The sequence below is a fragment of the Callionymus lyra genome, chromosome 12 (genome assembly GCF_982586985.1).
Source record: "Callionymus lyra chromosome 12, fCalLyr1.hap1.1, whole genome shotgun sequence".
In the NCBI taxonomy this organism is placed as follows: Eukaryota; Metazoa; Chordata; class Actinopteri; order Syngnathiformes; family Callionymidae; genus Callionymus; species Callionymus lyra.
The window spans coordinates 26,762,375-26,774,146 of NC_141829.1; the positions used below are offsets into that span (position 1 = coordinate 26,762,375).

The 11,772-nt window shown below is 36.4% G+C and overlaps 1 protein-coding gene across 1 annotated transcript; it reads right to left on the minus strand.

Annotated features, from left to right (window-relative positions):
- Window positions 1-8,193: 8,193 nt before the first annotated feature.
- Window positions 8,194-11,587, minus strand: pdcl3 (phosducin-like 3). Its single transcript, XM_087803673.1, has 6 exons — window positions 11,518-11,587; window positions 10,892-11,012; window positions 10,352-10,442; window positions 9,351-9,494; window positions 9,033-9,241; window positions 8,194-8,582 (listed from the first exon to the last, which is right to left on the minus strand). The coding sequence occupies exons 1-6, from the start codon at window positions 11,521-11,523 to the stop codon at window positions 8,437-8,439; spliced, it is 717 nt and encodes a 238-aa protein (XP_087659799.1). The 5' UTR covers window positions 11,524-11,587; the 3' UTR covers window positions 8,194-8,436.
- Window positions 11,588-11,772: the final 185 nt, after the last annotated feature.

An 11,772-nucleotide genomic window follows, 5' to 3' on the forward strand; every position in this document is an offset into this window, starting at 1 on the left:
AGTTAAAAAAAATCATGTAATCTGTGGCCGAAAAAGTGAAGTATGGTCTCTTTTTTATGTCTCTTTTTATACTCATTATAATTTTAAATCACTTTGGGCATCATTTCTATCACATGGCTTTTAAAAAAAACTTTTTGTAATCATTTCCTGTTGCCACAATGATGTCAGTACCCTGGAAGAGTGCGTATTGGTGTGCGTATGTGTGTCCTTATGGGAGACATTAACAGAGTTACTGTAAAGAGGTGTGTGAGTAGGATCAGTTTGAGTGGGTGTGCCGGCAGTGACCAGGCGAGTGGGATTGATCACCTCTACGTAAGTGAGGATTCCAGACAGCCTACAAAACTGGAGTGTTCTCAGGGTGTTGCAGGGCAAAGACTCAACCGAGATCAGCCGGAGACCTCAACACAGAACGGAGCTTCAGCAGAGGCAGCAGAGAGGAAGTAAACACAGACATGACAAGTTCACTTTTGCCTTTTTGTCTGTTGTGGTGTCTCGGCTGTTGGAGCATGACAGGTAAATTAATTTTATAATAACAAATATGTATTAATCTTATCTATCTATCTATCTATCTATCTATCTATCTATCTATCTATCTATCTATCTATCTATCTATCTATCTATCTATCTATCTATCTATCTATCTATCTATCTATCTATCTATCTATCTATCTATCTATCTATCTATCTATCTATCTATCTATCTATCTATCTATATCTCATTGATGGTGAAAATTGTATAACTTGCATTTTTTTTTTTTTTTTAAACGCAAAGAATGATGACGTGGCTACTCAATATTGAACTTGATTCATTCATAATTAAATTAAATAAATGTGGAAAAAATATCTATTTATCTATTTTTCATTATTATAACATTGTATAATAATCTGTGTATGCTTTAAATACTTTAAATATATATTTCAACATATTTACTAACAACTTTATATGCATAAACCATTCTTTTAAATATACATTTTATTATCTGTGTAGGTTTTTAACACGTTTTTAAAGGTATATCCTTACATTTTTTAATGTTATTAACATATTTTCAAATATATTATTGTAGTACACTGGAAATAGTTTGAATAATATTTAATTGATAAGTGTATTCTCTCTGTTTTTGTTTTATTATTGTCTCTACTATTTTTATTTCCTGTGTGAAACCTTAAACAATTTAATTTCTATGCTATGGTCTATGTTGGCGCATGCGCAGTAGGTCGGAAAAAAGAACGGAAGAAGTTGAACTGCCAATTGAAATAAAATGTTAACAAAACAAGAAAAGACAGCAAAGTTGGTGGACGTAAAAGTTTGGTTCAATACACTTAAGGAGGTGTACCATCGACAGTATTATGGGATACTGGAACCCAGGGGTCGATTGTTGACAGTGACTGGAAAAAGAGAAGCCTGCCTGATGCTGTGATTCGAGGAGTAAAATAACTTCTCAAGGAAGACGATTTGGATCTATCTGCTGCAAATAATCTATCTGCCGAAACACCATACCAAGGCTGGATTGAAGTTGTATTTGAAGTTGAGTTGTCTGCCTGCAAACAAGAACAGTGAATTGTTGGTACTGATATTGGTGAGTTCACTACCACTAATGAAACCTATTATTGGGTTCAATGTGATCGAGGAGTTAGCCTAGACCAACATGTCTACATTAGAACAGTATCAAGTAAATTTGTGCACAGTCTTGGATCAAAAACTGAATTATAGGATCCTCCAGTTGACCTTTCTTACCTGACAACTGAACAAGAGCATATGGATAGGACCATGTTGAGGGAGGAAAAGTGAAGTCTTTGCCCAGTGATCGGTGGGATACTGGCTGTATCAATGACTTGCAAATGACAATCTGTCTGAAGGATGATGTTCCTGTTACAAAGACGTAATTCCATTCCTCGTCATCTTTATAAGAAAGTGAAAAAGCACATCGAAGACCTGCTCAAGAGAGGATGGATTCAGAAGTCCTCTTCATCGTACTCGTCATCAATAGTCATTGTGAGAAAGAAAGACTCTTCTATACGCTTCTGCTACGGTCACCTCAGTTGAATGAGAAGACACACCCTGATCGGCACCTAATTCCTAACATTTTATAAATATTGGAGAACCTCATGGTTTACTGTGATTGATCAAGGTAAAGCTTATCCTAATAATAATTAGTTTTCACCAAAGACTTTGAGGAACATGTGGCAAATGTGAGTAGAGTGCTGCACAAGTAAAAAAATGTGGAATTAATTAAAGGCCGAAGAATTGTGAGTCCTTTAAAAAAGAAGTGTGCTGTTGTTTCAGAGGAAAGTTATGAACACAAAAAGAGATTTTGCTCTGAAGAAAGAAAGTCTGCGAACTGTTAAAGAAGTGAAATCAGAGAGAGTTTATTGGGCTATTACAGATCTTTCATTGCTGACTTTTCAAGAATTGCAAAACCTCTGTATAATCTATTGTCACACCCAAAGCATCGATGGGTGTCAGAATTATCAGATTTTCACTTTGAGACAAAGATGGAATATCACGATGCCAAACAAACTCAAGAAATTAGCTAGTGTTTCCTCAGTCTTTCAAATTAATCATTTTTAAAAAACAACATGAGGAAATGGGTCATTTAGGTGGTGACAGAATGACATCATTGGCAAGAGGGAGTTTCTTTTGGCCAAAAATTAGTGAAGAAATTGACCATACCACAAAAGTATGCCGTTGTTTGAAACAAAGGAAGCCAAACAGAAAAACGAAGACCCCATTGCAAAGCATTGTCACTTCAGCGATGTTTAAAATGATTTAAATTGATTATCTGCAATTGGAAAGAAGCAAAGATGGTGTTGAATATATCCTTGTCATCATAGATGACAAAAACACAAAGTTTGCACAAGCTTATGCAACTGCTTACAAATCTGGAAAAACTGCTTCACGCAAGATCTTTGATGACCTCATCCAGCGATTTGGTTTCCCAGGTAGAATTCACCTGAGAGAAAGAGGACAGAAACACTTCAACCAGAAAGCATGGAGTTCAGTTCTTGAGCCTGGAGATCATGTGTTGATTCAGAACTTTACTGAAAGAGGAGGACGTGGAAAGATCCGAGCATACTGGGAAAACAAGATCCATGTTGTAAAAGAAAGAAGAGGAGATAATGGACCAGTGTATGTTGTAAAGCCTTTGGAAAGAGCAGGTAGAGAACCAACACTACACCACAACCTTCTGCTACCATGTCCTTTTCTTGTGGATCGACCGGAAAAGACATTAAAGTCTAAAAACAGATCTACAATGAAACAAAGAAATCCAATAGTAGTAGGAACGATCAGGAACTTAAAGATGACACCTCAAGTGAAGAAGACTACACTATGTGGGTCCCAGTTCAACTGAAACCAATTGCAACAGTCTTTAGGCCTCAAAACATACATGTTCATTCTCCTGATGAAAGACGAAGGGCGGGGGATGAAAAACAACTTGTGGATATGGAACCTGAAGAAGACTACCTCCAAGAAAGGATGCAGGACTCAAACTGATGAGGCGGGAATGTGTTCAGAAGATGACCAAGAAGTCCTTGAAAGTCCAAGAAAAACCTAGTGTTTCAACCTTAAGATAAAAAAAACCCCATTAAGTTGTTAGTTCCAGAGTTGCACAGAAACATTTGGTTAATGCTTAAGTTAATTTATACAGCTATAGTATCTGATAGTCAAAATATAAGAATACATCTTCTTTTGACGAACAATAATATGACAGACTACAGTTAGTATTGAGAAGTAATTACAGATATTTGAATATTTTGTAGGAGAGATTACTGCATTTTGGGCAGGTGTGAATATTAAATTTCATTCAGTATGTTGTAATGATAGTTTCCCATATGTATCTTCAAGGACTTGGGAGGCCTACCAACGTAACCAGATATTGGAGTCAAAGCAACAAGGCAGATAACATAGTATATTGCTATATGTGTCCTGTATTAATTATAGTGCAGTGTTACGAGTTATAGTGTTAACATATAATTTATTAGATTTAATACTGTATTCTTGTTTTGTTTATTAAATTTGAGGTAACGGGTTTAATGCCTTTGTTTAATTTTTTTTGTGGAGGAGGTTGTAGTACACTGGAAATAGTTTGAATAATATTCCATTGATAAATGTATTCTCTGTTTTTGTTTTTTTATTGGCTCTACTATTTTTATTTCCTGTGTGAAACAGACCATACTGAGGGCCCCACTACTGCAAATGTGTTTCACATTGTGTTTTATGTGCGTTTCTTTTGCAGATGCAAGTCCTTTTGATCGATGGAAAGACGGAATTGTGTTACGGAAGGTAGACAATTGTGTTATTTCACATTTATTAGGCCTCAGATCCTCTTAAAGTGCTCAATTTGGTGACGGAAAATTTAGCTACAATGTCGTAAATTCTCTGTTTGGCCGTTGCAAATTTGTATTTGTTTTAAAAACAAGAGAACAAATATTTCAAGCTTGAGCTTCTGGCAAGTTGATAAAGTACACCTGTACTTCGAAAACACAGTCTCTGACAGTTTGATGGTGACATGACACTCACAGACTCAGCGGGCGGGTCGCCCAGAGAAAGTTAGGCAGTGACGAACATTGTACAGATAACAGCTAGAGTTCTTCTACTAAGAAGAAGAAGCAGCATTTTATGGTCGTGAACTGATTGTGAACAGTGTGTTAAAGGAAATGCCCATCCTAGTGTTTGACTTCTGCATGCTTCTCTCCAGGTTCTCAGCAGACACGATGGTTTACAAGACAGTTCAGCGTGGAGAGAACAGAACGAAGTAAGAAGTAAAACCATTACAAAATCTATTGGGTGTCTATAAGAAGCCACAAAGATTTGAAATATACATTTTCTTTCCACCCAAGAATCCAGAACAAGCGGTTTTCAAAAGAGTAAGGATTCTACATTGTTCTATCTGAATAGATTTTGGATCTGTTCTTACCTCACCTCATGTCCTTCTTCTCCAGTTCCTGTTCCACTACGCCAAGGCACACAACTCTGCTGGAGCGGTCCACCACACGGTATGTCTTTCCCATTTATTAAATATCCATCCACCAAATTGTAAAAAGCACTCACTTGTTTTTAATAATCAACACACGAGTCAGTAAAAGTCTTTGAAATTGTGTGAAATGTAAGTAAGTAAGTAATAGTTATTTGCTGACAAGTGTTATAGTCTTGTGTAGTGTTTGAATGTCAAAAGATTGATGGACATCAATACTTTAGTGGGGGAGGGGACACATGATGTTTAGTACTTTGGTTCCAACTAGTGATGTACCATCATCTTCAAAACTATTTGTTAACATTACAATAATTGTTATGTTTTTCATTATTGTTTTTTTCTTCCAGTCAGACTCAGTCCACCCGTTGATGCGACTAGGCCCAAAACTGTCAGAGAGGAAAAAGAAAGTTCTGCTTTTGGTAAAATGATATTGAATGATATCTCAGTTATGGACATTCTTTGCTTGCAGAAAAATCAGCATATTAACTTAAATGTCTAAATCAGTGCTGAGTGATAGTGAGCCCTCCCTGAAGAGAACTCAGTCAAACACCACCTTCTGCTTCACTTCAAGCATGTAAACACTCTAAGTAAGCTGATCTGACCCAAGTACAACACCCTGGCACTACCTCTTGGTCACAATAATACTAAATGCTGAGCTCTCTGCTAGGAAATTCCCTAAAAATGCAAAGATCGGGAAGCTTATAACCCTGTTAGGTTTTTACTACCCTCAACAGAAAATCAGCATACACTCTAAAAATCCTTGTAAAAATATTTGCTACTCAACAAACTCATCATCAAAATTAAACAACATTTTAATTACTTTGATTTCAAAATTTGACTAATGAAATACTTCATTTGTTTAAGTGATCAGCTCCAAATAAAAACAAATTTATGTGCAACTGATCAACTTCCAGATCAAACACCAGGTTCTACTTCATTTGTGCTCTTCCCTCTACAGGCTAATCATTACCTTGAGGCTCTGCCAGCCAGCAAGGGGCAATAGGCAACCCCGACATCTAACATGATTGGAAGTACATTCAAAAGAAGGAGAGTTGTAATAAGGCACAAGTTGGGTGCCCACAAAACAATTTCCCAGACTTTGTCGACACCTCCAAGTACAGTTAAGAGCATCATAAAGAAGTAGAAAGTATTTGGCTCAACCAACATCTTGCCTAGACCAGGCATTAACTCCCAAATGGATTGGGAAAGGAAGGATATTGATCAAAAGAGCCTATAGGCCACACATGGTCCTTTCATTGTATTTATGCAGCCCTTACAAAGTCTGAGTAGAACATGTTTCCGACAGCTAACAGTTTAGTTTTGTAATTATTATTGTATAAACTCTTACTTTATACAGTTTTTTTTTCTTTTTTTTAGTCCTTATTTATTACATATTTTGTGATCATCTATATAATTTCAGTGAATATTAATTAAGTAAGTTAGTAATTTATATTTATAGAGTGCTTTTCTAGACCAGGGTCACAAAGCACTTAAACAATCAAAACAATACTCAATAAAATATAAACTTAAAAGGTCAAGATAACACCAAGAACAACACAGGAGTCCCAGAAAATCTAGGAAAAGCCTGCACGAATAAAAATGTCTTAAGTTGTTTCTTGTTTGTTGGAGTCAGAAGACTCAGAAGAGAGAGGAAGATCATTCCAAAGATTAGGAGCAACAGCCAATATTGAGATCATATTTAATGAGGAATTTAAATTTCCTGCCCCTGGTCTAGACAATTGTTCAGGATCCAAGGGTAAATAACGCCACAAAGTACACCCAGATTCATGAGGAAAACCTGCCCCTTCTACTAGACACCAGAAGATTGGCAGGTCATTTACCTTATCTTAAACATACTGAGGTTAGAAAGATGAATGAATCCTCTTGAGCAGCTAAGTCACAGCCCGGACTTTAATCCGATTGAAAATATTTGAAATAACTTGAAAGGAGCAGTCTAACGCCGTTTGACAAAACTTGAATAATTCTGCAAGGAGGAATGGATAAATATTCTCCGATCTAGGTGTGCAAACAAAGGCAAACGGAAGCTCTACAAAGTACGTATTATATCAAGGGGCTGATGACTTTCCCCAACTATGTTATTCAATTTGTCCAGTTTTTTTAAAAATTTATCTACATATTTTCAGTACTGTTTCACTTATCCCCCCATTATTCGGACATTGTACCTTTAAACTAAATAGAACATGAAAATATTTATTTTAATGAGATTTTGATTTTAGGCTGTATGGCGAATAAAGTAGGCATTTGTGAGGGGTTTGATGATTTTCTATGGCCACTGTATACACCTGAACCCAGAGCAGATATTTTGAAGTAGAGGCTTCTTAGATAAGAGGTGCAACGTCTTCCCAAAATCAAAGTTTAGTTGCTTCTCTTTTTGTTTTTTTTAAACCTTTCTTTTTTAATATATAGGTTTAAAAATACAAACTCCCCGTTTTTTTTAATCTTTAAATAATTATTTAAAAATAAAATAAACCAATTTGCTTAGTCGCACGAACGAAGTTAACCAGACTTTTTTCTCGTTTATGTATTCTCGCACCGCGCTTACGCTGCATTCCGCTGGCGCCCGCTGGAGGAGGGATGCCCTCTAAGAACCGCTGCTCTAGATTACATTTATTCATTTAGACTTTTGTAAAAACGATGACCTCTCATGTTTCAGACAAACTAAAGCTTATTCAAATTCAAGATTTAATGTTATGTTTAAATTCATCACACAAAATAATTATGACAATGTCATAATAATATTTGTTATTTGAAATGTTATTCATATGGTCCTTTACAGTAATTTCACTTTTTATATTTTAATACTTTTGTCTTTACGTGGTATATAGCATACATATAATTATGTAAACATGTTTTTGCATCTTCAAAAACTTTTGCTTGTTTATTAATTATTTTTTAAATGCTGCGCCAACAGAGTATTCGAGCTCTGCCTGATGGATGCTGTGGATTCTGAGAGAAGTGGGGGAACAGGACTGAACATGAGAGCGTTCCACTGGAATACAGCCCAACCATAGCTGCTGCAGCATCATCATCATCATTCTGCATCCCCGTCGTCGATCCAAACATTAGGTCCATCTGTTTCATAAATAAATGATTGTGTAGCTAGATCAACCCAAGTTCTTAGAACGTTAATTTCATGTGTTTCTCTCCTTCCATGAATCAATAAGCATTTTGCATTTAGGAAAACAAACGACAAACTCACTTTCAACGTAACGTTTCTTTATAAACCTGTTTGTGGCTCATAATGGGTGGCAAATGTCTGCATGTAATTCATTTTGGCAAATTGTACAACACTGCTGTAGTTAAAACTGTGTGAATATGAAAGATAAAAAGTTGATTGTGTCGTTTTCAGTGAAAGTAACCAGAGATCTGCAACAACAAACTCCACAATGAGATGTTCATCAGCTGTCCAGACAGGAGTGTTTTCATATTCTCTAGGTGTCCACTAGTCCTCGTCCTCTGAGTCGCTGTCCTTATGTGTGGGTGCTGTGCATCGGATTGAACTCATGAGCTTGTCTTCAATGGGCTTCCTAGGGTTTTCCTCCAAATCCGTTTTCACTGCACCGCTCTCTGATAACCTCCACTCCAGCTCTGTGAGGAGACACAAGCCAACCTCAACATACAAAGAAATTCTTTACAATAAAAAGAAAGGAATGAAATGAGAATTAATTTTTTAAATGTAGTGCCGTGTTCTTGCAGTATCCTGAGACGCACTTTTGTGATAAAATGACAAGAAGACCTTTATATTGTCAATATAAACACGCAGTTGAGCTTCCATACTACTACATGTAATGCAAGTGACGGCCATGCCTATGGTCTTCAAAGGAAAACAAATATCAAATGTCCGAAGAAGTGTGTGTGTGTGTGTGTGTGTGTTTGTGCGCAAAAGAAAAACCAAACATGGCAGTGTTGTGTCGCTACAACATTATAGGAGAAGAGGATTTTGAACAGAGTCGACCTTGTGAACAATATAGGATTTCATACATATCAAAATATTTATGCATAGTTCAAAAAAATCATTGAGTCTGAACGGTATCATACCATCAATTTTTAGGTTCATGCCTCCAAAGACGAGGGGGCCAATGAACTGAGCCTTCATGTCGCCTTCAAAGTAAACAAAGATGGTTGGCAGGTTGTGGTCAGGGTAGTTGGGGATGCAGGTAGTAGCGATGGACTTGAGGAACTTTGTCTGGGGGAACTTCTTGGCCAACACACTTATGTGTTGGTTTATCAGGGTACATATGGGAATACTGCGAACGAGAGAAATATTTAAATGCATGAGGAATTTTTTTTATCAAACATTAATAAGCAGTACAACATGAGGCAACGATTAAAACACTTTATACATCTAAAAATTACCCCTGTTTGTAGAGGTGCAGCACCACCCAGATGCCTTCTCCTGCTTTGTTGACCTCTTTGACGTAATCCTGACCGGAGATTTCTGTCACTTCGCCAAAAATGTTTTTCATCTGGGTTGCTTTCCATTCAGCCAGTCGCTTTTGCCTGCAGAGATCAAATACTCACTGAGTCTCATTCATGAAGAGTGAGCAGAACACATTTGTGTTTAAAACAAGAGCAGCAGAAAATTCATTAATCAATATTTTAGCAGCTCCGATTTTGTCTTGGCCCCTCACAGAATCTACACCTGAGATTTTGTGTTAATCCGAGTAATATTAAAATGATAAACGACGACAACATCTACTTTGATTGTCCTGTCACAACTCCACAACTGAAGAAAATAAAATATATATTTGTACTCCACTACTCTGATCTCCACTTCACCCAAAATGATTTCAATCTATGCTTCAAAAAAGTTATTTTCTCTCTCCGTCTTTTTCCGCTAAACAATCATGAGATGAGCTCATTTTGGGGATTAATCCAACACACTTGAGTTCCCCCATCAGATTTTGTTTTAAGTGATTCATGATCCTCTACTCGCGCTTCATGACAGACCCAGTGTGTGTTCATTCTAGACAGATGGTTCTGATTTTCGACCTTTAAATAGGTCACCATGACGTTTTTCTACCTTCACCCGTCTTTGTCCCTCACATCTTCCTTCATTACTTTCTTTGTCTCGTTAATCCTTCTCTTTCAGACTTCAGACTGACAGCTCATCCTCCAGCATGCTTAAACCTATAAGTTGCCATTTAGTTTAATATTTGTAATATTTTGCAGAAATGTAACCATCCGCTCAAGATAAAATGGGCTGTCGTACATATTAAACTATTTACATAAACATTTTGTTGTAAATATATTAACATTAAATCCTGCTTACAGTAAATTGTTGACCAAGTGACGAGTCAGCTGTTTTTTCTAGCATTTATTTCAAAAGTCTTGTCCCGACGTTAGACTGTACTGACCTATACATTTCAATTGCTGCCTCGTCGTCGTCACTGAAGTCGTCCTCATTCTCATCCAGTTCCTCCAGTGTCATGCTCTCATAGGTTTTGACTGTTAAGAGAACGAAAAAAGATTCAGTCTGAACTCACTTGCATAATTAATAATCATTACTAACGGAGAAAGACACTTTAATCGTTTAAAGAAAAACCCACAAACTTTGGTTACTTAAATCATTTTACTAGCTATATATGGTTTCCACAACAGATTAAAATACTTTTCTAGCACAAAAAAAACAAAACATACATATACATAAACATATACATGTTTAACTTAATATCATAAACGGATTTGAGATCAACAAATAATTACAACCTCTCAAGTTGTAAATCTGTACATGCGTTTCATTTTAAGTGATCTTTTTTTTCCGAAAAAGCGTTTTTTGAGTAAAAGTTGTACATTCAACCTCACCACACTTTAACTTTAAAGACACAGTTATGAAAATGAAAAATTGATTCAGTTTTGCATAGTGATTCTTTTTCTTTCTCAATAAAAGTTCTCACCGATGGACTGTTGTTTGAGGGCCAATTCTTCTTCTTCCTCATCTTCTTTGGGTGTCTCTTTGGGCGGAAGAATGCCCTTTTTCCTCAGAATATCATTCCACTCGGTATCTTCATTAGGATCCTTAAATAAATTCAGGATATATTACTACAAATAAAGGGAGGGCTATGGGGTTTTCCATCACAAAAGGATTCGTTTAAAGTATAACATGAATGTAAATGGAACAGTCTTTGAATCCCACTTTTGAAAAGAGGAGAGACGATTGTCTTACTTAGGACACATTTCGAGTTTCAAAAGCGATTTATTCTTATTTTTTTTAATCTTAATGACTAACAACAGCTGTTGTTTGTACAGATGAGCAAAAGCTCAAATTCAGTATGATTACATTTTGGTTTTAATATATACACGACGGAAACAGCATGGACAAAACATGTTTAACTTTAGGAATTGTCTTTCACATTAAACAAGTAAAGCTATCAGAGGCTTCTATTTATACGCCCAACTTCACTAAGGTGTAAATATGTGGCATAAATCATCATTACATCTCACCAACGGGCGCTTTCAAACCAACAGCTTCCCTGGCCGATTCAAAATAAAGCTTACAAAATAACAACACGATTAAACTAACCTGCATTTTGTAGACTTGAAGACCCACCGAAGTCACACTACTAGGCTCTCGCAGACACGGAAATAGAAGGAGTGCCGACAAAAGCAGTCCGGGTAGAAACCAGAATATAACCAGTAATGCTCACAAAAATGGAGGACTTATCCCAACTGTTTCTGAGTAAACGTACTGATGAACATACAGAGTGCGTCTGAAGTCTATAAAAAGTATTTATTAATACAAGTTTGACACACGCTGGGGAAACGGACAGAAATATAT

What these genes read in the sequence shown, in the direction of transcription:
- pdcl3 (XM_087803673.1), bottom strand. An exon ending in CCTCAAACAACAGTCCATCG is followed by an intron (nt 10,443 to 10,891) that starts GTGAGAACTTTT and finishes TTCTCTTAACAG; the next exon opens with TCAAAACCTATGAGAGCATG. An exon ending in GCAGCAATTGAAATGTATAG is followed by an intron (nt 9,495 to 10,351) that starts GTCAGTACAGTC and finishes TGATCTCTGCAG; the next exon opens with GCAAAAGCGACTGGCTGAAT.